The sequence below is a fragment of the Aspergillus lucknowensis genome (assembly GCF_044049455.1).
Source record: "Aspergillus lucknowensis strain CBS 449.75 chromosome Unknown BJX67scaffold_3, whole genome shotgun sequence".
Classification (NCBI taxonomy): Eukaryota; Fungi; Ascomycota; class Eurotiomycetes; order Eurotiales; family Aspergillaceae; genus Aspergillus; species Aspergillus lucknowensis.
In genome coordinates this window covers 220,384-245,006 of record NW_027263547.1, presented here as the reverse complement: position 1 = coordinate 245,006, position 24,623 = coordinate 220,384, and the positions used below count along the sequence as shown (strand labels likewise).

The 24,623-nt window shown below is 51.6% G+C and overlaps 10 protein-coding genes across 10 annotated transcripts; 3 read left to right on the top strand and 7 right to left on the bottom strand.

Annotated features, from left to right (window-relative positions):
- Window positions 1-642: 642 nt before the first annotated feature.
- On the top strand, window positions 643-936 carry BJX67DRAFT_377158 (uncharacterized protein; the record flags this gene model as incomplete). The annotated part of the gene is made up of 2 exons (XM_071032039.1): window positions 643-663; window positions 739-936. 2 exons carry the CDS (start codon window positions 643-645, stop codon window positions 934-936), a joined length of 219 nt encoding a protein of 72 aa, XP_070890359.1.
- A 1,171-nt stretch (window positions 937-2,107) lies between these two features.
- On the bottom strand, window positions 2,108-2,526 carry BJX67DRAFT_369604 (40S ribosomal protein eS28; the record flags this gene model as incomplete). The annotated part of the gene is made up of 3 exons (XM_071030784.1): window positions 2,108-2,169; window positions 2,255-2,338; window positions 2,466-2,526. The coding sequence occupies 3 exons, from the start codon at window positions 2,524-2,526 to the stop codon at window positions 2,108-2,110; spliced, it is 207 nt and encodes a 68-aa protein (XP_070890358.1).
- A 277-nt stretch (window positions 2,527-2,803) lies between these two features.
- On the bottom strand, window positions 2,804-4,177 carry BJX67DRAFT_342116 (F1F0 ATP synthase subunit d). The gene is made up of 4 exons (XM_071027983.1): window positions 4,121-4,177; window positions 3,646-4,041; window positions 3,491-3,577; window positions 2,804-3,429 (listed from the first exon to the last, which is right to left on the bottom strand). The coding sequence occupies exons 1-4, from the start codon at window positions 4,127-4,129 to the stop codon at window positions 3,400-3,402; spliced, it is 522 nt and encodes a 173-aa protein (XP_070890357.1). The 5' UTR covers window positions 4,130-4,177; the 3' UTR covers window positions 2,804-3,399.
- A 178-nt stretch (window positions 4,178-4,355) lies between these two features.
- Window positions 4,356-5,595, bottom strand: BJX67DRAFT_342114 (nascent polypeptide-associated complex subunit alpha). Its single transcript, XM_071027982.1, has 4 exons — window positions 5,516-5,595; window positions 5,089-5,346; window positions 4,920-4,978; window positions 4,356-4,856 (listed from the first exon to the last, which is right to left on the bottom strand). The coding sequence occupies exons 2-4, from the start codon at window positions 5,317-5,319 to the stop codon at window positions 4,532-4,534; spliced, it is 615 nt and encodes a 204-aa protein (XP_070890356.1). The 5' UTR covers window positions 5,320-5,346; window positions 5,516-5,595; the 3' UTR covers window positions 4,356-4,531.
- A 133-nt stretch (window positions 5,596-5,728) lies between these two features.
- BJX67DRAFT_342107 (60S ribosomal protein eL14) lies at window positions 5,729-6,874 on the bottom strand. Its single transcript, XM_071027981.1, has 4 exons — window positions 6,761-6,874; window positions 6,555-6,692; window positions 6,200-6,463; window positions 5,729-6,081 (listed from the first exon to the last, which is right to left on the bottom strand). The coding sequence occupies exons 2-4, from the start codon at window positions 6,678-6,680 to the stop codon at window positions 6,022-6,024; spliced, it is 450 nt and encodes a 149-aa protein (XP_070890355.1). The 5' UTR covers window positions 6,681-6,692; window positions 6,761-6,874; the 3' UTR covers window positions 5,729-6,021.
- A 1,241-nt stretch (window positions 6,875-8,115) lies between these two features.
- BJX67DRAFT_160129 (protein transporter YIF1) lies at window positions 8,116-9,557 on the bottom strand. Its single transcript, XM_071024935.1, has 3 exons — window positions 9,131-9,557; window positions 8,504-9,067; window positions 8,116-8,452 (listed from the first exon to the last, which is right to left on the bottom strand). Exons 1-3 carry the CDS (start codon window positions 9,416-9,418, stop codon window positions 8,237-8,239), a joined length of 1,068 nt encoding a protein of 355 aa, XP_070890354.1. The 5' UTR covers window positions 9,419-9,557; the 3' UTR covers window positions 8,116-8,236.
- A 65-nt stretch (window positions 9,558-9,622) lies between these two features.
- BJX67DRAFT_160111 (signal recognition particle receptor subunit alpha) lies at window positions 9,623-12,063 on the top strand. Its single transcript, XM_071024934.1, has 3 exons — window positions 9,623-9,921; window positions 9,978-10,269; window positions 10,323-12,063. Exons 1-3 carry the CDS (start codon window positions 9,700-9,702, stop codon window positions 11,759-11,761), a joined length of 1,953 nt encoding a protein of 650 aa, XP_070890353.1. The 5' UTR covers window positions 9,623-9,699; the 3' UTR covers window positions 11,762-12,063.
- Window positions 12,064-12,190: 127 nt separating this feature from the next.
- BJX67DRAFT_342097 (MFS transporter) lies at window positions 12,191-14,719 on the top strand. The gene is made up of 3 exons (XM_071027980.1): window positions 12,191-12,269; window positions 12,356-13,883; window positions 13,950-14,719. The coding sequence occupies exons 2-3, from the start codon at window positions 12,459-12,461 to the stop codon at window positions 14,229-14,231; spliced, it is 1,707 nt and encodes a 568-aa protein (XP_070890352.1). The 5' UTR covers window positions 12,191-12,269; window positions 12,356-12,458; the 3' UTR covers window positions 14,232-14,719.
- Window positions 14,680-19,601, bottom strand: BJX67DRAFT_389035 (tetratricopeptide repeat protein). Its single transcript, XM_071034439.1, has 11 exons — window positions 19,166-19,601; window positions 18,931-19,079; window positions 18,705-18,843; window positions 18,576-18,653; window positions 18,394-18,527; window positions 18,293-18,344; window positions 18,035-18,237; window positions 17,914-17,982; window positions 17,550-17,861; window positions 15,990-17,495; window positions 14,680-15,919 (listed from the first exon to the last, which is right to left on the bottom strand). Exons 1-11 carry the CDS (start codon window positions 19,207-19,209, stop codon window positions 15,048-15,050), a joined length of 3,558 nt encoding a protein of 1,185 aa, XP_070890351.1. The 5' UTR covers window positions 19,210-19,601; the 3' UTR covers window positions 14,680-15,047.
- A 1,090-nt stretch (window positions 19,602-20,691) lies between these two features.
- On the bottom strand, window positions 20,692-24,430 carry BJX67DRAFT_160053 (uncharacterized protein). The gene is made up of 3 exons (XM_071024933.1): window positions 24,336-24,430; window positions 21,741-24,278; window positions 20,692-21,691 (listed from the first exon to the last, which is right to left on the bottom strand). The coding sequence occupies exons 2-3, from the start codon at window positions 24,022-24,024 to the stop codon at window positions 20,811-20,813; spliced, it is 3,165 nt and encodes a 1,054-aa protein (XP_070890350.1). The 5' UTR covers window positions 24,025-24,278; window positions 24,336-24,430; the 3' UTR covers window positions 20,692-20,810.
- Window positions 24,431-24,623: the final 193 nt, after the last annotated feature.

Genomic DNA, 24,623 nt, shown 5'->3' with positions numbered 1-24,623 from the left:
GTGAAGGAAGTCCGTTGCCCTAAGACTAGCCCGCTTTAGACAATATTTCATGACGTCATTCATCTCAACCAGCGAACAGCAAAGCCGTTGTCAAGTCGCCGAAGACTAGCACCCCGTAAGAGCCCAGTGGCAAGATTAACTCATAATCTTCCTCTCTCGGTTCTGGCAGCCATGTCTTGCGTGAGGGTTCCACAGAGCTTGCGTGATTCGGTCAGAGGACCGACGCACAGCGTCTCTATGACGGAACCAAGCAGAGGCTTCATGGTTCAGGATCGAGGTACAAGAACGCGCTTCCAAGTTCTCTGCCATTCTTCTCGCGCATTGCATGACCATCCACGTCGTCATTTCGCTCTCATTTGTCTGAATCCTTGCTCCCCGTTCTCTTACATCACACATCATCGTTCTTCCATAGGGCTAGCTCGAGATATTTCCGTCGAAGTATATATATCCCTCCGCGATCCCCAACCTGACAACTACTACAATGCGTCCATATAGTGACTCCTCTACACATACAATTGCCTCATCGAGCTCTGCGAACAATAACGACAGCGCGACCAATTTGCAGTCATCGTGTTCGGAGAGCAAGCCTCTGAAACAGAAATAAACCACCACTATCTACTCCATAATACAGCAACCCCCAAAATGGGTGCCGTCTTCTCTTGTGTATGTCTTCTCCCTTTTCACAACATCTTCCTACTCTACTCCGGTAAGAATCCCATGCTAATGTACTTCATACAGATCAGAGACCTCTTCCGCTCCGTCGGCGCATGCATCATGGGCGTCGTCAACGCAGTCGCAGCCGGCATTAAGGCTGTCATCAACGGCATTGTCTCGATCCTCGGCGTCCTCGTCTCCTGTCTCACTTGCGGTTACGTCGGCCGAAGGAGGAGGGCTTCACGGCGCATGCATACAAGGACAACGCGGCCAGTGTACTAGTCCACTGCTTGGCAAGATAAGATATGAGCGATGAATTGATGTCTTTTCCAATTCTCTTCCACTTCTCATGATTGTATTTATTTCCACCTTTCCTCCCTTTTTCAGTGACCTATTGCTTGTTTGTTGATATGTCGGCATCGGCTCTTTTGAGAATGGGTACCTGTATGATATGATATCCTCGCTTTCTGTGGTTGTTTTAATAGGAATCTCAATCAGAAGTTACAGAGATTGACTATCTATACTGTGCTCTGCATTATGAGGAGAATCTTTGTAGTTACATGTGGGTTCATGTAACTTTCGATGGACTTCGTACCTTCGTAGCCAAGTATCCGCGTCTAGACTGATCTGTGCTATATGGCGCTGTAGAACCAGAAGTGGACCCTGCGCGAGCGTGAAGAAGCGCAGACCAACCCATTATAATATTACGAGATGCTACTTGTGAAGCATTCACCCGACTTACTGTGATCTGAGATGATTATACCACAGGGCAGAATTTTACACTGCTTAGGGACGATTACAGAGCGCAAGCTGCGACGAAGCCCACCAGGGATAGTATAGGCGCTTGGCTCGCGGTGCCGGCGAGGAGCAGGACCCGGTACGTGAAGAAACAAGGGAGACCAGTCAGCGGAGTAGCTCGCAAGCCGTCGCAGAGGGATCATGGCGTGCAACCGGAGCGATGGTACAAGGATGGAAGGCATGGGCATGAACCTCGGGCCGCAAAAATCAAGTGACCCTAGGACCATCCTGTGCCTCGTGGAAGGGGCATTCCATGTAGATAGCTGATAGAAGCAATACATCCAGCCAGGAATGAAAGCAGAGTCGTGCTCCGAGCCACGGTGTACCACCCCATTTCGAAGAGTCGTTGGCCAAGCGAGCCGCAGCAATTCCCCCCGAGCCACACTGTCACGAGCATTCCACGGATATCGACAGTCAAAATGAGGAAGAAAATCAGGATGCGATTCGCGATATGAGATTCCCGAAACTCTAGTAAACAGAAGTTAAAGATTCGTATAGCTCCGCCATCATGAATTCATTCCCTGGCGTTGCAGTCCCATCGGTATCGGTGTCCATCTTCGAACATGCCCATAGCCACGAGCAGTTGTATGCGAAAAACCCATCCGTCATTCTCCCATTTTTGGTGCCTCCAACGTCGTTTTCGCTTTCAATACGTTTATCGGAGACGGCGGGCCTCACGTTCGGATTCGAGCAGGCAGAGGATGTCGTCGACACGGACTGCACATATTCCTTGTTAGTACTCTTCCTTCTATTATCCCATGTCTCGAGCGGGTATCGTTCGCGAATGCTGTAAAAGACGTACCGGGTCCCTTGACGTTACGGATGATAGAACGGGACTGGTCATCCATGAACTCAACGCGCACCTGGGTAACACCACCACGGGAACCTATTGTGCGAGAAAACTCATTAGCCTCTATTTCGCAGTCGCAGTTGCGATCGATCCGACACAACGCAGCGCTCCAACAAGCGACCTGCGAGCCACGGGCTATCGTTGAAATTGGAAATCCGCATACCGGTACGGCCGAGGACACGGGTCACCTTCACCAGCTTAGTGGGAGTCTTTGAGGCATCCATTTTGCAAGATGTAGATCCGGAAGCTGGATTTGCTGGAGTGGACGAGGGAGGGGGTGACGAGTTGAAGATGCAATGTCGTTGTCGGATTGCCCGCTTTGGTGCTGCAACTGTGGTGAAAATTGATTTTTAGTGCGTCGCGGCCAGGGTTTGGGGGGCGGAACCCTCGGGTGATGGCTAGCCTATCAGCGGTGGTTCCTGTCGTTGCCTTGCCAAACTGGCATCTTCGCCTTCCTGCTTGAAATAGAAGAGGAGATGTCGACGGCTTTTTGTAGATTTGTCGGGGCTTTGGTGTTCTGAGTTGGATATCCTTAGATTAATCTCTTCACATAATCCCAAATGCGTGGTGGCTGTGCCTTGGAAGTCATCAACAAATCTCGCTGCGAGTACCACGAGAGCTTCACTGAGTATCCGGCCAATGGCCATGACGATGGACAAGGGTGCTGAATTATTTTACTCCAGTCAATGCGGTATTATCAGGTCAAAGATATCATTATATCCCCGGTTGGTGGCTAGACATGAGAGACAGCCGCCGTCAAGGAAAGGGATTTATAAATGCATCTGTTCCATGCGTAGGACGATATATAAAATAAAGCATTTCTGTTCTCTTATGGATCGACCTTTCCTCGTATGTCCACTGAGGCTACTAAGGTAGTCGCAGTATCAAGTTAATCTCCGGCTCGACGGAAAAGTTACAAAGGAAAGAGCTGTATTTGAGGGCATCTAAATTGAACAGGTTCTATACACAACCCGACAACCTAATCACACTGCCAGTTATGGAGCTGAATCCGCTCGAGTGGAAGGAAATATTTGTCGCGTGATGACATAGGCCGAGGGATAAGGGTAACATAAAGTGATACAAGGAAATGTGCCAGTCTAAACAACGGACAAGTCGCCGAAGCGCTCCTTCAATGGTATTAGTAAATGCAGACCAGAAAGAGATACATGCTTGTAAACGGAAACTAACCTTGTACCCGGCGGGCATCCATCGGCCCTTGGAGACCAGGGAAGCGGTCTTCTCGTCGATCTCGGGCTGAGCAGCAGCAACCTCATCCTAATAGCGACAATAATTAACCAATATATCCCAATATAATATAACCAAATTCTTCGGAGGAAACATACCACGGTGAGTTCGTCGAATGGCCGGGCAGTCTCAATGTTCTCTAGGGTCTTCTCAAGGTTGCGGAGTTCAGACTCGACCTTGCCCTTGGTAGCCTCGGCGCTCTGGACGGCCTGGGCCTCGAAAGTATCGATAGCCTTGAGCTGACGGGCGACATCGTAGGTGGCGGGCTTGAACGCCTTGAACTGGTTCTCGATCTCGTCAACGATAGCCTGGTTCTTTAGGACATTGCGGTAGTGGGCGAAGTCGATCGTCTGGGGCTGCTCGGACAGGAGCTGGACCTTGCGGCGCGCATCGTCGTTACGCTTCTTGAAAGCCTGTAGAGAGGAGGCGGTTTGGCCGCGGAGGCCGAGAGAGCTGGTCACCTTGACCCAGTCGATCTTGAGAGCGGCGCTACGCTGTACACCAAGCGGTTAGCGAGTCCAATTTAGCCCGCGAAATGGGAAAATCAAAGAAAGTGATCCATTGGTAACATACGGCAGCCATTTTTAATCTTGGAGTTTCGAGGGGTTGGTGAAAGAAGGACTTTGACTGCGACGCTTGTCATTCCGGGATGGGGGTTGTTTCGGGAAGGTTTGGAATGGTGACTTAATCACGTGATCTGAGATTCCCACTGCATCCACTTGATGCTAAGTTACCTGACACTGGCCGAGAAACATTCCGAAGTAATGATTTATTTAAATCTAAGAGCAACAGCTACAAGTACTTCCAACATCGCAAAATTGTTTGTCCTTTCATTTGCTTTTTGAACTCAATGATTTACACTATGGAGCCTGACTGACCGGGCATCTGGGGCAATATCAACTTGATCTCAAACCACAGAATCCATATGGCCAGCAGGGGCTAATTTCATTCAGCCGTTAACAGCGTACATTAATTAGGCCGAGGTCATATGCTGAGTGCCATGATTGAGTTGACGATATCATTGTCGTTCTCCCGTAGAGCCTTAACCGCCTTTTTGCGGGAAACGCTGGCCTGTGCCATGACAAGCTCAATGTCCTTGGGCTCCAGACCAGACTCGTCAACCTCCTCACCGTCATCCTCTTCCTCCTCCTTCTTGGCTTCCGTCTCGGGGGCCTTACCCTTGCCCTTGTCGTGCTCGTGGTCGTGGCCGGCGTGGTCGCCACCTGCAGCCTCAGCGGCAGCCAGCTGCTGGGCAGCGGACGCTTGAGCCTGGGAGTTCAGGTCTTCGATCTTAGCCTCACCAAAGATGCTGTCGCATGTGTAAGCCGCTAAAATCTCAACCTTTTTTATTCAATGGGGATCTGGCACATACATCCAGGTGTTGCTAGAGGGGGAGCGGTAAACATCGGGCTGGTTGATGACGAAGAGGATCTAAAGAGGGTTTGTTAGTTTCTGCTTCTTCGGCTCCATAACGCCTCATTAGTGAGAGAGAAGAACCATATGTCCATCTCAAGTGGAGTGTGGGGAAGGCGTATGCGTACGTTCTTGGGTCGGCGGAGAGTGACACGAGTGATGCCGGGGACGTGCTTCAGGCCGAGCTTGCCAATGGCCTTCCTGGCCTTCTTCTCGTTGCGAGAGTGGATGGTGACAGCAGCACCACCGGGGATGGTGGGCTCCTCACCAGCCTCGGACTCAGAAGAGCTGCCGGCATCTTCAACATTGGCCTTGGGGACCTCATCGTCGGGGAGCTCTTCGATACGGGGATCAGCCATTTTGTGATATAGGCAAGCCTGGGCGGGCTGTAGAATCAACGGTTAGCGAGCGACTTGTGACGTCTGTGTGCCGGGTTGCTCGATCTTGGGTCGTCAATGGTCTGGTATCGATCGCCAACTGCCACAAAGGCGGGGGAATTCGCCAGGTTCAATTGGAAAATCCATATTTTCGGTCGCACAGTTCATTTGGACGTACCTGAAAGCACGATAGGGGTCGGTTGTAGGTGAGGGTGGTTTTTGGCCTTGGTGAGGTTGGAAAGTCGCAAAGCTGTGTGATGCCGAAAATCGTTAGCGAGCTTATTGGAGGGACCATCGCCCGAGTCACAGAAGCGACACAGCACCTCTCATTGCACCATACAAACAACAACCAAGAGGACTACATAAATTCAATACGCTTTTTCTTCATATCTGAACATTGAATAAAATTGATTTCACTAGACTCAGGAACGAGTATGGGGGAATTGTTAACGCCCGCATAGTGGAGGCCCACCAATGTACAAGATCAAATCCAGCAAATGCCCGGACGCCATGACATAACATTACGGGGATCAACTTTGTGTCAGGATATCAAGTTGTTCTTAAGTCATTTTGAGCTGTCAATGATAATGCATACAGCGAATTTTTGCCGATATTAATCCCTCAGCAATGTGTGAAACCGTCCCAGATACCCCTTCACTCTATGCACCGAGCCTCGTTAACCATTTATGCCTTCGGAGCAGCCGCCCTGATCTTAGCATGAGCCTTCTGGACCTCGAAGCGAGCCTGTAGAAACCACTAGTTAGCCTCTGTTTCCATACATCCTCGAGATTCCATGTCCCATTTATCGAACCGCATGGAATTCTCGTTCCATCCAAATCAAAACACATATATCGCAACGTACCTGCTTCCTGAGCCTCAGGACCTTAAAGCGCTCGAAGTCGGTCAAGTTCTTCCGTCGGTTGACATTCTCGGTCTTCTGGGCGAAGTTGCTCTTAGCCCACTTCCCGTCGATCTCGTTTTGCTCCCAAAGCTTCCTAACGGGGCCGGTTCCGGCGGCACGGGGCAGCTTGGGGATGACGAAGTGAGTGAGGGTAGCGTGGGCGAGAGGAAGGACGTGACGAGGGACAATCTTGTTCTCCTCGGTGGAGGGACCATCGACCAAGACCTATTATCGCGGCTCAAGTCAATATCACACCCTTCCAAGATTCTCCTTTCCCAGTATTCCCGTCGCAGGATTTCCGATCGCAAGAACATACACGCTTGTGGTCGACAATCTCGACAACGACGGCGAGCTTGCCGGTGTAGGGCCCGCGGCGGATCAGCACCACGCGGCCAACCTCAACGAGCTTCCATTGAGCAATCTTGACATCGATATCGGCCATGGCGAAGGCTTCCTATATAGTTTCAAATGGATTTCTCAGCTGACAGATTTCACGGGACGAGAGGGCGCATAGAGACTCACGGTCGACGGATTCCGGGAGCACGGTGGTGGAAATTTGTTGTCGAAAGGTCGGGGTTGTCGAAGTCGTCCGAAACGCACAACTTCACCCTCAACTTGCTGGGTCGCGAATTTCGGTGTTGCCCACAGACCTCGCTTACCAGCCAGTCGCAGCCCACGAAGCCTCCTGTGCGTGCGGCCTAGGGCTGCCTCCGAAGTGGGCTTAGCGGTAGATTCCGGAAGAACATATTCTTCCGTTCCGCCCCAGTTACTTTCAGCAACGATCATCGCTTGTTTTCCTCCTGAAATCTTCAGCCAGAGAAGCCTTTTCAGCTTCCATGGGCGCTGTCTCAACGAGCTCAATATCGCTCTGTCGGCGAGGTGGCCTATGATATTCTGCAATCAACCCACTAACATCAACCTTTCTCAGCCTGTCCTTCAGCTTTCTTAACTGGTATGTTTACTCCAAATTCATTTGACGTGACGTTTCTCTCAACATGATGCGGTAATTTGCGATTGACCCAGTGTCTGTGAGGCTCTCGCCGGAGTCTCGATACAGTACTGGCGCATGATATTCATTTCTTACATATTCTGAAATTGATGCAATTCCTCGCCTTGATGATCTCGTCCAGCACTACTCGATCCATTACGCTGACTTGCAAAAGATCTGCAGATCTACCAAGGATATTTTTTCCATCCATCAAACAATTCTCCTGCATAGCTTGTCTCGTTCATTCGGTACGTTCTACGATGTGTTTCTCTTATGCCCCTCCCGTCCGATGATTACAATCTATCATGCCTAGATAGTAATTGATGCCTCTGGCAATGATATCTCCTTAATCACCAAGATCTCTGAGGAACATATTACTCTTTTTGTCACTCATCTCTCGGTTGTTGGCCGTCATGACTAACTGTGAGATGACTAGGGATTACTTTGTTTCCGTAGTTCGAGTACACTTGAGCGTAGGGTATACAGAAATGCATGAAGACTTTCCATGATAACTTGAACCTGTCATGTCTGAAAATTTCGGTAGATTCTGTATTATTGATCAAGCTAAATTGTAATGTCGCCAGCAGCTGCCGGAACACCGAAATAACTCAGGTGCATGGCACGGGAAGGAATCTGTGCCTGTGACACATAGAACACATTCTGGACACCGATGTCCTCGAAGCCCGATAGTTCTCGAGATAGTGCGCGTTGGAACTGTACCACGTATCCGCGGACAGTATGTCAGGTCGGGCCTGCGCGGTATTATCATTCTGAAGCAGTTTATATATAAATACGATGGAGGCCCTGATCTTTGGGGAACCAGCCTTTTGTACTAGGCGGTCGAGTGCACTCGTGATCGCTCTCAGAAGAAATATATTTATCCAACATCTTCATCGCGTACAGAAGCCCGCCAACCGTCCAGAGAAATTCTACACGATGTATGATTTGATTTTCGTCAAGTCCGTAAATATCATTATATGCAGTCTAGCGCGATACGAGCTCCTCCTGTCTTATGATGAAGCTCCGCTGCCCAAGGGTGAGGCACTTGCTGCCGGATCCTCGCGGCTTAGAACCCACATGAAGACAAACTGGATAATGTAGGAATAGATGAACAGGAACTGAGTGCGGCGGTTGCGCTGGGAGCGGGCAACCGTGTGCATTGAGCCGGTCCGCATGGAGGAATCGCTTGTTGAGTCGGGGAGAAGAACGTATTTCAGGGAGCGGAGCTAGAAGGGGTGGGTTAGTACTGGTTTGAAAGCTATGATGGAGAAATTTACCAGGAAGAATGCGTTTGCGAGGAAGGTGTAGATGAAGACTACCCATCCAACCCAGCCACCGGTTCCCCTCCCTGGTGTCAGCACTTCGGAAGCAACCAGAGTAATGATAATCCCGACGAATTTGTAACCCGAATAAGCCACGAGATCCACCAACTGGGAGTCGTTGTTGATGCTGAGAATATACATGGCCAGCTTGAGGCAGATTATCTCGAACAAGATAACTGCAATGGCGGTGGTGGTGGTTGCTCCGAGGAGCTCTGGATGGAAATTCCCGCGGAAGCCTGCCAACATTGACGAGAGAAGTATATAAGTGACGAGCGCCATTACGGGGATGTACATATCCGGCGAGTTAAGGTCGTCCCGCGGAGGCAGGAACATCGACGAATATTGCTGTTGTGATATCTGTCCATCAGGCCCGGTGGAGGCAGTTGTAAGACGTGCTTGCTGGCGAGACCAAGGCTTGTGCCTCCAGGGGAAGAGCACAAGACCCAGTTTATGGATTACGTAGGAGTTCGAGACGTTGAAGTAGTGCTTCAGAGCCGGTATGGATACGTAGCGGTTAAACTGGAGTTTGGGGGTCGATTAGCAGGAAAGTCTAGAGGCGGACCATTTTGAGGCCGGACGTACGTTCTGTTCCATATATTCCTGGCCGGCCGCCATTGCAGTCTTTCCCATATGGAAACCCATCTGTGCCGTGGGGTCGTTGATGAATCCACCGAAGCCGGGGGCAAATGTCCCACTGCCACCCTGCGCGGGAGCCGGTTGGTAAGGATTGCCATAGCTAGCTGTCTGCGGCTGTTGGGAGGTTGGCAGCGGAGGCGAGCGCATCATCGGGACGGTCGACACATGCTGAGGCACAGGGTGGTGAAGCGGAGGCGAGTGTGCTGGAGGTGGAGCGAAAGACTGGCGATACATAGTATCAAGATTTGTAGGTTTAATTAGAGAAGCTGAAAGTTCAAGTACAGAAAGAGAGAGCCAGCAGTAGATGAGAAGTGGAGAGAGCTTGAATGGAGGGAGGTTGATGGAAAGTGTTTACTATACGTGGCGGGAGGCCGTACCGAGATGGAGGACTTGAGTGCAGGTGGCCATTGAATTAATTTCTTGTCCGCCGGAGCTGCTCTGGATCTTCGCCGCTCACCCCCACCCCAATCCAGCTCACAACACTGCAGTACATCCAGCATCATACATCTTTCAGGATGCTCGAATCTTTTGAGATTTTGACTACATCGGGTGTCGTTCTATGGTCAAAGTCGTACACTCCGGTTGGGCCCCATGTCGTCAACAGCTTGATCAACGACGTCTTCATCGAGGAAAAGGCACATCTCCAGAACACTACGAACAGTGCCTCACCGATTTTTAGGAAAGAGAAATATACCTTGAAATGGAGGAGGTCAAAAGATTTCAATCTCATCTTTGTGGTGTGTTCTACTCGTCAGCCCATCACTGTCGCGTTGCTCACATCGTGTCTTTCCAGGCCGTTTACCAGTCGCTTCTACATCTCGGTTGGATCGATAAGCTCCTTGATAACATATCAACAATCTTCATCGATCTTTACAAGGATCAGCTGAAGAGCGAACGGGCAAGGGTTGTCGAATATCCGTTTGACAAGTACTTCAACCAGCAAGTGCGAGAGCTCGAAGACAATGCCACTGCTGGTCTAGACAGTCCCGAGACGCCTGCAGGCGTTGTGGCAGCGAGAAAAGACCCGCTTGTTTCATCCGATAATGGGGGCCCTCCGCCGCCGACCGTACCTGGGCTATCGAGGGGTATGTCCAGAATTTCTGTTATCGTGGTGCATATCGTACTAACTAGCCGGAAGCGCAGCCTGAAGCTGCGCTCGGTGCGGCGACCTCTGATGAAGGATCGCCGCCACAAACACCAGACATATCTCGAACGTCTACACCTACCTCGAACCATATCCTTACCGCAAAAGGTGGACCCGGTGGCAGGGTCTCTCGCCGCCAGCGGAAAGCCGCAATCGCTACCGCATACGCCTCTTCTGGTGACGAGAAGGCCCGGAAAGGAAAGATCCCGAAGAGTGGGAAGAAGTTGCGGAAGTGGGATGCCGATGGTCTTGCGGATGAGGATGACGGGAGGGTTCTTGATTACTCTGCGCCTGCGGGAGAGGAGGACACCTCAGCATCAGCCGTGGAAGCTGTGGCGGAGGACTCCTGGGGCCGTCGAACCGGAAAAGGCCAATTTGTCCTAAAAGACTTGGGAGATGAAGTCCATTCTATTTTGGAAAATGCGGATAGTGAGAAGACTAAGTCCTCTGCACCATCTGGTCTTGTTGGGTCGGGGTTTAGCGCCATCGGTGGTCTTTTGCGAAATATCGTCGGTGGTAAAGTTTTGTCGGCGGCTGATCTGGAAAAGCCGTTGAAGGCGATGGAGGATCATCTCTTAAAGAAGAATATTGCACGTGAGGCAGCTGTTCGGCTGTGTGACGGCGTCAAGCAGGAGCTCGTTGGGAAGAAGACAGGTAACTTCCAGAGCGTGGACGCTTCGTTGAAGTCGGCGATGGAATCCTCTCTCCGGAAGATCCTCACTCCCACCACGTCGCTCGACCTGCTGCGCGAAATCGACACCGTTACAAACCCGAAGAACAAACAAGCTACGCCACGACCATACGTGATCTCTATCGTTGGTGTTAACGGTGTGGGTAAATCAACTAATCTCGGCAAGATCTGCTACTTCCTCCTGCAGAATAACTTCCGCGTTTTGATCGCTGCCTGTGACACTTTCAGATCCGGAGCCGTGGAGCAGCTCCGTGTTCATGCTCGAAATTTGAAGGAGCTCAGCACTCGTGAGAATGTCGGCGAGGTGGAGCTGTACGAGAAGGGCTACGGCAAGGATGCCGCAAATGTGGCTAAAGATGCCGTAGAGTACGGCGCAGCCAATAAGTTTGACGTTGTTCTGATTGACACTGCTGGCCGTCGCCACAATGACCAACGCCTTATGTCCTCCCTGGAGAAATTCGCCAAGTTTGCAAACCCGGACAAAATCTTCATGGTCGGAGAGGCCCTGGTTGGTACAGACAGCGTAATGCAGGCGCGCAATTTCAACCAGGCATTCGGGACTGGGAGGAACCTCGACGGATTCATAATCAGCAAATGCGATACAGTCGGAGATATGGTGGGCACTCTCGTGAGCATGGTACACGCAACGGGAATTCCTATCGTCTTCTTGGGCGTTGGCCAACATTATGGTGACTTGAGAGGGCTTAGTGTCCCTTGGGCTGTCAATCTGCTGATGAAGTGATTGTGGACGATCTAACTATCTATCTGCCAAATTAATTTTATATATGTTTCCTCCCCAATCTCTGAGTTTCGTTTCATTGGTCAATACTTGTGCCTTGTACCTCACTTTCCTCATATTGCAAATGGACAGCAAGCTCCACACAAAAGGCGTAAGGATCGCCAACAGTGCCGACAAAGAAACAATGACATCATCAGGCAGTCGTTTGCCCGTTGAAACACACATGGGGGCCTTGTCATCAAGAGACTCCACATGCTAAGCAAGGCTGTCGGAAAAATGACATGTTCCAAGGATGGGGTCTGTTCACATCCTTCATGCTTTCTTTCGGACAGGGAGGGAGGTGTTGAATACAGATTCACGTGACAACATCTAGACCGCTTACATCATCGCCCACTCAATTTTGGCAGACATGGCTGGAATTCCAGCTCGCCTCCCTCTCTTTCGCGCTTCATTTATCAGAGCTATTCTTCTTCAAGAGACTCGAACAGTCCCTTATTAATTGAGAACGACAGTGAGTGCTGGGACATATATTGCTATCACCAATTGGTAATCAAGAGCTTCTTTTGACTCTGTGCCACACTGCTCCCCGCAAATCAGTTGGGAGCCTCACTAGACCCTCCGAGAACCGAGACATCTCAACAACAATCATCGCCAATTATCGCATTCGTTACATGGTTCAATATATATATTAGGCACAAGGATGAAGACGCCCGACCGGGAACCCCTCCCGCGGCGCCGCTCTTCAACTCTACACTACCACACCTTCGACACACCCCCGCCAAAGTCTCGCGGCAGACCGAATTCTGGACAATCCCTGTCGTCCAGTGAAGTTTCACGACAACACCAACATGGCTCTTCCGATGACCCCTCTTCACACTCTCCTCTCCCCAAGAAGCAGATGGCGGTGCTAGCACTGATCGCCTTGTGCGAGCAGACGGCTTTCAATTCGATCAGCCCCTACCTTCCCGACATGGCGTCTTCGTTCCCAGAAGTGAAACCGGGCATGGTTGGTGTATACGTTGGTATGATTGGCACAGCGTTTGCGGTAGCGCAGCTCGTTACCAACTATTTCTGGGGTTGGCTGTCTGACCGAGTAGGACGGAAGCCGGTTATCCTGCTAGGCACGGTTCTTACTGCAGCGTGCTTTGTTGCTTTTGGGTTTTGCACCACGTTATACCAGGCAGTCGCGGTTCAGGCGCTGATGGGGATCGTCAACGGCAATCAAGCCCTGGTGTCTACCTGCCTTGGCGAAATTACTGACAAGAGCAACCAGTCGAAGGCCTTCTCCTATCTACCGGTACTGTATGGTGTTGGCGGCATTACCGGTCCTCTTCTGGGCGGATTGCTGGTTATTCGACAAAACCCTTTCAATAAAAGCCAGCCAAACCCGTTCCCGTACCTTGCGCCAAATTTGCTGTCCGCCGCAATCTTACTCATAGACTTTGTCGTTTCTCTCATCTTTCTCAAGGAGAGTCTTGAAGATGCAGATGTTTTGCCCAAGTTTGGCAGGAAAATCCGTGACCTATTTGCCTGGCTTTGGCAGATTACTAGTAATGCGAAGCGGCCTCGAAGCGTGCGCCCTGCTGACCATCTCCCGTATCGCCCAATTCGCGAACATTCCGAAGACGGTCAAGAGCACGACAGCGAACTAGATTCAGCTTCAGAGATATCGGAGCTCCATAACCACGAATCATTGACACGAAGCGAGTTGCTTAACCGAGACACGCTTTTGCTGCTCCTAACGTATCTCATATTCGCTCTGTGCAACATCGCCTTCAATGCCTTGTTTCCAATCTTCTCCCACGCGGCACCACCAATTGGGCGCGGCCTCACGCCAGCAGAGATCGGTCTTGCCCAAGGCTTCTCAGGAGTTGTTACCATCATTTTCCAAATCTGTATATTCGGCCAGCTGAGGAACAAGATGGGGAATAGGTGGTCATACCGAGCCGGCTTATTTGGCTTCGTAGTATCCTTCATTCTGATGCCATTCATCGGGTACAAGGGTGATGACGCTGGAAAGAGCGGCGTAACGGGCAAAACAGCCTTTATGGCCGTCGAGCTCTGCTTCGTCCTGCTGATCAAGACAGTCGCTGCGGTGGGTGGATTGACCAGCGCACTTCTACTGGTAAGCCCTCGACACCACTATCTACACCATCGTATGACTCCCTGAGTCGGCCACTAACTCTGCCAGATCACAAACTCCGCCCCTGACCACGCCGTCCTTGGAGCCCTGAACGGCCTCGCCCAAACTCTCTCTGCAACCGGCCGCGCAGTCGGCCCCTTCCTCTCGGGAAGCCTCTTCTCCCTGGCAACCCGCATCCAACCAAAGGGCGAAGCAATCTCATTCGGCGTCTTCGCGGCCGTTTCGCTCGTCGGGTTCTTCCTCAGCTTCGGTATCCAGGGCCGCTCTCTTGAAGCTGAAGGGTGGGTTAGTGACGACGCGAGCACGAAATCTGATGACGAAGAGCCTTAGTAACAATGCCCTTTAATGCGCCTTACCGGCCCGCCTGCGTGTTTCCATCATGTATTTGGCTGTGCTGTGCTTGTCTTGGCTTAACGATGTGATGTCTATCTGGGTTTCGGATTTTGTTGTTTTGGAGCATAGATAGCTAGAGGGCGATGCGTTTCCTTTCCTTCCTGTATTTAGATACCCACTTCCCCCTCACTTCCTTGCCTTGGCGCTCTTAGAGATGTATATTTATACAGGGGCCTTTCTTTTATTTTGATTTCTTTTCTTTTTCTTTTCGTCGGGCGTATAATTGACATTCAAATTTTGATGGCGCAGAACAGAGGATAGAAGAGAACGCATGTGTCCCGCGCGCACAACATAATAGATATCATTACTGCCTAATTGGCCTTAGATGATATCTATTTTTCCAGCGGGTTTTCGAATATCATGGCCGTATGTGTATATTATGTATCTATGTATTAGCAACTATCTAGTATCCAACTAAGGTGTCCCGATTCCGATCTGATATCTATCACACTGTCATCTGGAGGAAGCACAGCTACCAAATCCCGTCGACGGATTTATAGTTATACCGAATCGAATCGAATAAAGGAAGGAAGAGAAGAGGAGCATCGAACGCTCTACCACACGAGCGTAGTCCAGACCGGACCAGACCGGACGGGAGGGGACAAGGGCACACCTTACTATGTCTTCCAGTCTGACGGTTGTACAACTGTTTAGTACAATCCTATCCCTCTGCTCACATGGCCAACCCACGCCAAACCAGACTAAACTAAGCCCCACAAAACGGAATACCCTGTCTAGGTCCGGAGTAGATAATCACTTCCAAACCCACTCAATAACGTAGACGACAACCTCGCCCAAATACCCCGTAAGCAGCAACCCCTGCGCGTACTCGATAAGCTCCTTATTCGGGCTGTCCAGCCCCGCGAAGAGGTCCCTCTCTGTATCGCCAGGCCCCGCGCGCACGGCGATCCGCTTCTCGATGAGGGATTTGTGCATTTCTTTACCGGGCTTGATGAGGATGTATGTTTCGCCTCCAGGAGCAGGGGTGGCGCCGGGGGAGGTTTTTGGGTTTGAGGGTGGTGGTGGAGGCCCTGTTGGGCCCATGCCCAAGTGATGCGGCAGAGAGTGAGGTGCCTGGGACAGAAGGCTGGGACGGGGGAGGGGTGCGTGGGATACGAAATCCTGGGATTGGGGTGTTATCCACGTGCGTTCTTCGGGTTGTTTTGGGTGGTTGTGTTGCGTGTGTTTCTTATTGTTCGAGGATGTCGTCGGCCGGGGAATTGATAGTTTCCCCATGCCCTTTGACTCTGGCCGTTGTTGCGACGGCGGTGGCGGTGGCGGCGGATTACCAGTGACGACGGTATACTGGACATCTGAGTCAAGCGAGAAGAGAAAGACCGTGTTCACGTTGTCTTTGAGCTTCATTCGGAACGTCGTGAAGTTGCGCGGGTCAAGGTAGAACGTGTAGCTGGCTGTTATAACGATATCCTTCATGCCTATCCCCGTGAGCCCATTGTAGTGGCTGATCTTAGAGAGTGCCTGGTCGCGCGCTGAAGGTGGGCATTTGGGTTTCACGGCGAGGGATTTGGATTCGCGGAGTGAGACGGAGGGGATGCAGTGGGGTGTGTGCCAAAGGGAGGCTTGCTTGAGACAGGTGTCACTGCAGAAGCGGGCTATATTGCATTCTATGGGTAACACATCAGTGAGCGCCTTCAGGAAGGGTATTTAGGGGTATAGAGGGGTTGGGAGGCGTACTACTGCAGAGAAGGACCGTGGAATGCCCACAATTCTCACACGATTTGGCGTCGTTGAGTTCCCATTCCTTCCTTTCCGACTCAAGGATCTCTCGTCGGCGATTGAGTTCTGAGATCCTTTTCTCCGCGTAGCCGATCCGCTTCCTCGAGTGATGGTGTTCTGGAGTTCTGCTGGCCATATGCACCAGCTGCTTATACGCGAGTATCGCCTTGTCCAGAGCATCTAGATGCTCCCTGGTGACACAGAGCGCACTCAAGGCGTCGAATGTCTCCGGGGCGTCGGGGCCCTTCACGGCGAGAAAATCCTCGACTAGAGCTTCGAATAGAGTCGCAGCATCGCGGTTGAGTCCCGCGTCCATATAGGCTCTACCTAGTCGGTGGATTACACGGAGACAGTCTGGATCGCGGGAGCGCCTATATCCGTCAAGAACATCTTTGATATCCGGGGGGAAGTCGAAATTATCCGAACTTTGGATGTAGCGAACGACAGCGTCTCTGGTGACGGGGCTGCTGAGGCCGAAAACTGTTCGGCAGTGCGGGATAGTCCGGCCGCATATCGTGCGTGACTCTTTCTCTAGCCTGAGCTTCTGGTATAAGAGTGAGAGTTTGTTCATTGCATTCAGCGTGGTTGCATTCTGGATCCCGAAGACCGTGTCGAGGGCTGGAACTGCCTTTTTGAGGAGAAGAAGTGCTGACTCTAGATCACCTAGTAAGACTTTAAGGGAAGCAAGATCCTGCATGCTACTCAGTGTTTCTGGGGCGTTGTGTCCGAGCGTCTTCAATCGGCCTGCGAACGATCGCTCGTACAGTGCGGCTGCTTCTGTGGCATAACCGTCTCTCTCGCATAGGCTTCCTAGGTCGTGGATAACGGCAAAGTTCTTCGGGTGGTCGCGTCCTAGGACGCGCTTGTATAGGCCTAGAGCCTCGAGGTAGCATGCTTCCGACTCCGCTGGGAGGTCGAGATCCCGATATGCATGTCCCAGGGAATGCAGTATTGCCGCGCGTGTCTGTTTTTCGGTATCAAGCCCAGGCATGTCGTCGAGGATTTTCATAGCCTCGTGGAACTCCACAACCGCCGCCTGTGGGTGTCCCTGCCTTAGCAAAGCTTCCGCTCTGAGTTTTGCGGTTAGGGCTCGCGACCAGACAGTCGTTGAAGTCAGCTCGTCCCTGATCTGTAGGAACAACCGGGCAATCTCGTCGACCTGAAGAATCCGCTGGCGGCCTGAGGCGTCGTGTACTATCGCTCCACCTGAGAGATACTGCAAGTGCACGAAGATATTCTGCGTCCCTCGAAGCAGAGTAACGTATTCTGCATCCTGCACCGTCGTCGAGCTGTTGTTTTGACTGTCCGTCTCCTGGGTCAAAGCCTCCTCCGAAGCCTCCGGACTCTCATGACCAGTCGCTCTACTCTCACTCCTATATTTAGTCACAAAAGAAAATCGGATAGTATTTGCCCGTTTCATAAGCTTTTTGCCTCTACCTGACGTGGACCGCGATCGTGATATACCTGCACAACGGCCAATCAGCTTTATTCGCTTAACATCAATGACTCGTCTCTCACTAGTTTTGATTTTGCGGCCGAATAGCTTCTGAAAGAATGACTGCCGTTTGGATGTTTTAGGCGTATCGTACTCGACATTTCTGCTGTCATCGACGAGCCCACCTTCCGAGTTGGATACATCACTTCGCTGGCGCTGGCTTTCATCTTCACGGAGTGGTTCTATAACAGAGCTGAGGCAAAATGCTAGGTGGTTTATCAGCCTGTATCCCGTCTGGGATCCGGGGAGCATACCATCCGAACAAAAGCTAGAGTCGGAGACACCAACTCCTGTGTCTGTTGGAAGCGGCTGGTACATGCCATTCGGCGCATGCGCTTCATGTGTTAGCAGTGCAAGCCAATTTCATTCTGAAAAGTGAAAACACACCCTTCTCAAGATCATATAACCCAGCAAAGCTCATCGCCAGCAGCTCCTCCTCATCACTCTGTGACATCTCTAGACAAGGTTAGCATACTAATTACTAGGACAACGGGCCCGGAAAGCGTACTTCTGAAAGACCAAGAATCCCGCAACTTTCTGGCCTTCTTAGCTAGTGATTGCTCGCTATTGAAGTCGGTAACGGAAAACTTCGAGGCCATAGAGCTCTTTTGAACGAGACTGGGACTTCGGCTGTGGTTGGCGCTCGATATCTCCTTGTGGATGTCTCGGTAGTTTGTGTCGTCTCGGGGATCGTTCAAGATCGGTTCGTACCTGCCATCACTTAGCTAGATGTCTTCGATTAACTGAGAGACATCAAGCAACGTACAGGATGTTACACTTCGATCCACAATGCGTGCAATCCAGGAAGCATGCTGTATCTTTATTCAGTCAGAATGTGCCATGATGGACGGGGTGATAATGCCATACTTCGCTGCCTCTCTATGATCTGTCCGTCCTCACTCAGAGAGAAGGGTTTCTCGCACTCGCTACAGAAGAACCGAATCGGTCGAGAATCGAGTGGGATCAATCGCTTCTCCATTCTATAGCCTTTCGTGATTAAGCTGCAACGCCGTTAGTACCCGCTTGACAAGACTCAATGAACAAGGTACCGATCGCGCATCATAACATATACAGCAACAGCAGTCCCAGCACAATATCTCGTCAGGTAATGCTGGTTCAACTCATTTCTAGGCCTCGTTAGATGATATCACTGCCAAAATACAGCTGGCATGGCGTACGAGGAAGAGAAAACAGCATCGCAATCCGGACATTTGACATCCAGTGCGCCGAGTATCGCCCCGTCATCATCGCGAAATGGTGGAAAAAGGCGCAGTACTTCTTGGAAATTCTCAACTGCGGGTGTCGGTTCTCGTGTTTCTGCAATTTGAAGAGAATCAGAATAATTGCTCAGCTGGATTTCATGTCATCGGGGCCATGAACATATGTGTAACGAGAACAGCGTACCATTCGTGATGGACCTGCCAGCTATAGACAATAGAACATCCGACGCCCGTAAGATCCGAGTCTTCCCTTCGAGTCGGTTCGAGGTGTTGAGAATGATGTCCTTCTCCAAGTCTCCTTTCGCATCGTTTGGCAGGTGATGTTTGCTTTGCCTGTTCGAGGTTTGGAACCGTCAGCTACCTCACCCTGTACGCCGCGACGTCCAGCGCAAAGCTGTAAGTCGATGACAAGAACTTACCGAGCCCCCGCTATATTCGCGTAGTGCACGATCTCCATGGCCATCTTGATGAGAATCTCAAGAGAAACAGGACACAAGAATAGAGCAAGACAGCGACAGAGCCCGACCAAAACAAGAAAAAACGAGAGAAAACAGCTCAACAACAACGGCAACTCAACTCGGACAAACCGGGTGAGGCGTCATTTCAGGGAAGCACCGGAGAAACTGCCAACGCCAGTGCCAGTGGGCTCGCATATGTACTGCAGTGTGTCTCCCCGTACAGCTCCGGCTGCGGTGCGGGTCAAGTACGTGTGTGTGTCTGTCTGCCTGCCTGTTTCTACTCCACCATCAAACGGCGCACCCATCCATCCATAGACAACTCCACATTACTTGGTTGTTTCAAGGAGAGACTTTCCCTCGCGGCCAATGGCGGGCCATGGCCATCCCTCGCGTCCCTGGGAAAGGAGGTCGCAGAAGGGAGACGGCGTTTGACAATATATTGGTCTCGGCTGGAGGAAGGGAGCTACCTAGCTGAGTCGAGGTGACTCCTGGTCAATGGAAGTAGTCTGCCATGGTCTTCCTCGCTGAGGGGATCGTCCCTGGAGATCATCCACACTTAGCCTATCGATCGAGGGAGTTAATGCAATGGGAAAGCCCATTCTTCGCTGAGCAGAGTTACAGTACCGGTAGACCCAGACCGAGTGCATTCTCGGATTCCCTCCCTCCCTCCCCCTTGCGTCGAATCATCGTCGCGTCTTCGTTTCGATCTATTGGCGTCCCACACGTCATATCCAGTCTAATTATCGAATGCAAACGCGGTAACGGTCTGTGATGATCTCGACTCTACCCATCCTGGATGTTGTTTGCAGGATTGGAGGGTTGGAGGGAGAAAGAAGTTGATAGGTCACATGGCAATGGCACACTGGCTTGGGTGCTATGCTGCTCCAGAAAGAAACTACTTGAGACCGTCGACCGATTCCGAACTCAACGCGCGAGGTATTTGAGTTCAGTTTAGTTTTGGTCTATGTGGTTCAATGATGCAGCCTTACTGTCTCTGTCGTCGACGCGAGGAAGTTATCTTGCTGCGAGCTGCGACTGTCAGCCATCCCGTCGGACTAGAAGACGCGAAGAATCAAAAAATCGGCAGGAAAAGAACGGCGGTTGAGTTTGAATTTGAGTTTGAGTTATCTTGCCCCTCACCCGGACTATATAATGCTATATGCGACCTCGTTTCTGAGGGGTTAGGACTCAGCTCGAGATCTCCTGCTGTAAGGGCCAGATAGATAGATGAGTTATAGAATATCCCACTCGCAACATTCGTGTATATCTATAACCGACGTAACTATGCTTTACCAGCTTCTCAAGGGATCGTTAGGGGGAACTCAGACTATTAGAGTAGTATATTGCAAACTATCCTTGATTTACTAAATCAAATGCTATGCAAGCTGCGCACGTATGGAGGGTATCGAACTGTGCTGGAATGACCGAGGCTGAACGGCGACAAACAAAAGGAAAAGAACATGACACTTGAACCATAGCTCGTTCTTTGCATCGTAAGCATGCCAACGTCTAGGTGAACGTAGAACATTTATAAGCATTGCAATCTAGTGTAGTGCATGGTCATGAAAATTAGTAGAAAAGGACCTCAGCAAGCAGCTGGTCAAGCTCAAGCCCACCTCCACCCGGAGCTCAACGACTCTCGGCTATGAATCACAGAGGAAAGAAGACTGTTCCGCTGCGGCCGGACCGGAACAGAGTACCCGCTATCGCGGCGCTCGGGATTCTGCCTCTCATATTCTTGGATGAGAAGCGAAACCGCGGCATTGGGGTTGATTCCTTCGCCTGTATCTGTGATTTTGAGAGCCCACTTTGCGTCTTCTTCGTTGAATCCGAGTTCGCGGACCATCATGTCGATTGCTTGGTCGACGGGGTCGCGGATTTGCGGCGGCATCGAGGCGATAGAGGAACGCGGTGGTTGGCTTAGCGGGATTTGGACGTCGTGGGTTGCTGGTGGTGGTGGTGGTTGTGGGTTTGATGGCGGTGGTCGGATTGAGAGTGATGGTGGAATCGAGGATGGGAGTGGAGGAGGGGGTGGGCGGTATTGGGGTTGTGGGGGGGCACCAGAAAGGCGGTTCATGATTTCGGCGTAGCTGGAAATAGGGCGTTCCTCGGCGTAGGCGACTTCAGTTTGGTTCTTGATACGGCGGTTGCGGAGCTGGGCAGCGTAGGCTGCCTGTCGTCGGCGGGTGGGATTGTTGCCGATTATATCGTTTGCTGGCGAGCCGTTGCTGGAGGATCTGGCGGAGTTTGCGTCGGGCTGCGCGAGTGGGGAGGAGCGCCGGCGCGGTGAGCTCTCGCGGGGCTTGTATGCCTTTGAGACAGCTTCTCGGAAGAAGAATGAGCGGCTAGCGTCGGCTTGCTCCCATTTTGTCAAGCCCATTAGTTGGGCGCGTTGGAAGATTTCGTCGGTGTTATCGACATTTGCGATGGATCCGAGAGCGAGGACCGCGGAGGGACCGAGGGTGAGGATATAGTATGTCCATTCCTCTGTGACAAAGTTAGTGTAAAGCTTGAATTGCTAATCCAGGATACGTACCGAGAATAGCTTCCTCCTTGACGGGATCGCGCTCCGGGACATCGTGCCCGTCAAAGACGCCGGTTTTCCGCGCTTCGTAGCATTTGCCGTGGATAGGTTGGAGCAGCACCCCGAGACATGTCCAGATTTCAGTCATATCGTAGAGCTGACTCTGCGATAAGCCACCGTTGTTTCCACGCCCAAAGCCTTCTGGAGGTTCGAATAGGACGTTGTGCATACCAAAGGGCTCGGTGATGGACATGGCGACAGAGCAATGTTGATTCTTCGCTATCACGCCACCGTTCAACCAATCTAGCTGTCCGACGATGTCGCCCTCTCGGCCCTTCCCGCAGCCAAAGATACGACAGAAAGACCAAATACGCCAAAACGCATCGTCAATCTCGGTCGCGCGAGCGTCGTCATTGCCTGCAAGACCGCGAACTGTTTCTGGGCGGAGGAATGTTCCGCACCGAGCCAGAATAAGCGATTTGAGTTTCACTAGACTGTAGAGATCTCGGGTGTAGCGGTCGAGGTAGAGAGATGCGGTATACTCAGGAACAGGGGCGTCAAGGTCAAACAGAACCTGCCACTCACACTCCCAGGGCGGACTCATTTCTCGGAGTTCCCAGGCTGGCGGCGACATTGCGAAAACTGTGCCTCGGATAAGACTGAGCTCATGAGTCTTGAAAACACGATAGAATTGCCTATTCATGACGGCAAAATTGAAGAGATCTTGCAGCGAGCTGCATTGTTGTAGAATCAAGTAGACGATGTCGTCGGGTAAGGTCCGAGGCATCTCCCCCGAGGGAACGAAAGGCGGAGGAACTGTGATGGGCGACTTGACCTGCTGTCCCGGAATACTGCCATCGAGTTCATACACCACCGTTAGACCCGAGTCGACATTCAACTCGCAATACGGGCCGACAGCCTCAGACATGGTCACAGCGGGCTTCGACGCCATCTCGGACATCGTGCCCTCTGGCTCGAAGGAGAAAGTTTTTCTCGGCTTTGGCCGGGGTTGCAGGAGTTCTTGACGTTCTTCATCAGCAGGTGCAATCTCGAGAGGCTTCGTCGACTGTTTGCCCGGTGGTTGCACATCCTTTGTTTGGAGGCGGGGAAGTTTCAAGCGGAGCTCGCGCTCGCTGCTGACGGATGCTGGTCTCTGGGCGGAGACCGGGGGGCTGAGGAACCCAGATGAGGATGACGATCCAACCGGCCCATTATTTTCCTTTTCTGCTGCTTCCTTTGAAGCGACAGCCTCGTCAAGAGCGACTTGCCGCTCAAGATTAGCAATCACATTGGAGCTGCTCAGAGAGCGAAGATGAGGCCGACTGTTATTTTGCTTCTTGCCAAAGCCGGGCATGCTGAAAGAAAACGGATTGCGGCCTTTGTGGGGTTTCTTGGCGTGTCTCACATCTTCATCCAGCTGTGAAGCGTTCGCCATTTTGTTGTTTCTGAGGGGACTGACGGGAGGGATGGGGGTTGGTCGTGTAGCGATCATCTCCATGTTCCCTCTGCTTACCTGCAGAGGTGTGTCGAGATGCGGCATGGGCTCTTTGTGTTCCACAAGGCCGGCAAGCGCGTTTTCGAGTTCCTCTGCAGCCTGCGACAGGGTTGGTCGGTGTTCGCCCTGATTCCGTGTGGCCGACTCGAGGATCTCCTCGATGTCGTCTTCGCGTATTGTCGCTGGAGGTTGTTGTTTTTTCTTACGTCGGATGGATAGAGGCGCCATTTGGATAGGGGGTTCGCACGGAAGAGGCTTATCGCCCCGTTCGGCAACCGTCGAGGGCGACTTTCTTGACATGTTGGAGCCGGACCGATATAGGGACGCCGAATCGTCGAACACGCCTGCCTTGGTCGGGGAGATGATGGAGAATGCGTCGGCAGACTTGTATGCGGAGGCGGAGGCCTCGGACCCCAGACTTGTGACGGATGATCTGCGACTGTAGCAGGAAGAGACGTCGTCAAGAAGCTCATCGGACCATAGTGATGAGGGTCCTGTTTTCGGTTCTGTGGTATATTCCGAGTCTGAGCCGCTCTGGCGATGATTGCTGACACTCGGCGGCTCTTCCGAGATGGAAGAGCCGGATTCGCGTCGATTATAACCGTTGATCGGAGACGTGAGAGAGAAATGCGATGAAAGTTCGGGGAAAAAGCGAGTCCAGCGCGTTCCTGACCATGAAGGAGGCATCTCGGAAATGGGAGACACAGGTGGATCGCTCTCGTAAATACTACGCTCCTTGACAGGGTAGGATTGTCGCTGGATCGTGCCAACAGAGGCACTGAATGAAGCTGAGATACTCATGTTCAACGGAGGATCGCGTCAAGCCACCGAATTCTGCTACTATATCCTAACCCGTAACATGATCTTTGTTGTGAACACAATGCCAACTTGCAAATGCTGGTTGGAGGTGTAGCACAGAACTGCTTCTCGCAGTCCCAATAATAGGTTCTCAGCCTCAACGTTCAACGGCAAAGCGAATCGTCCTTGTTGAATTAATTGTCTTTCTCACGCGCAGACAAAAAGTAGGACAAAGGACGAACTATCACTGGAACTTGCTGGGTCACGGTTAGCTCAGCCTTTCAAGCCACAGGAGCAATAGAACAGGAACATACAAACAGCTCATTCATTCAGGGATCAAAGGAGAGTCACAAACCGCTCGGGCGAGCTCTTTGCACTTTTATGAAAAAGAGAGAGAGGCTGAGCCGTGAGAAAAGAAGCAGCTTGTCCAGACCCAGCGGAATGGTGGGCAGACCACAGCTCGAATCGGCGGCTTCTGTTTGGTGAGGCCTCCTATCCTTGCAGGATCGGCGATGGGGTCGGTTTTTCAGGCTGACGGGGGGAAGGCTGAGCTGCAGAATTGGTGAGAGTTCGCAAACTGACAGAGAATCATCTCTGTCAGA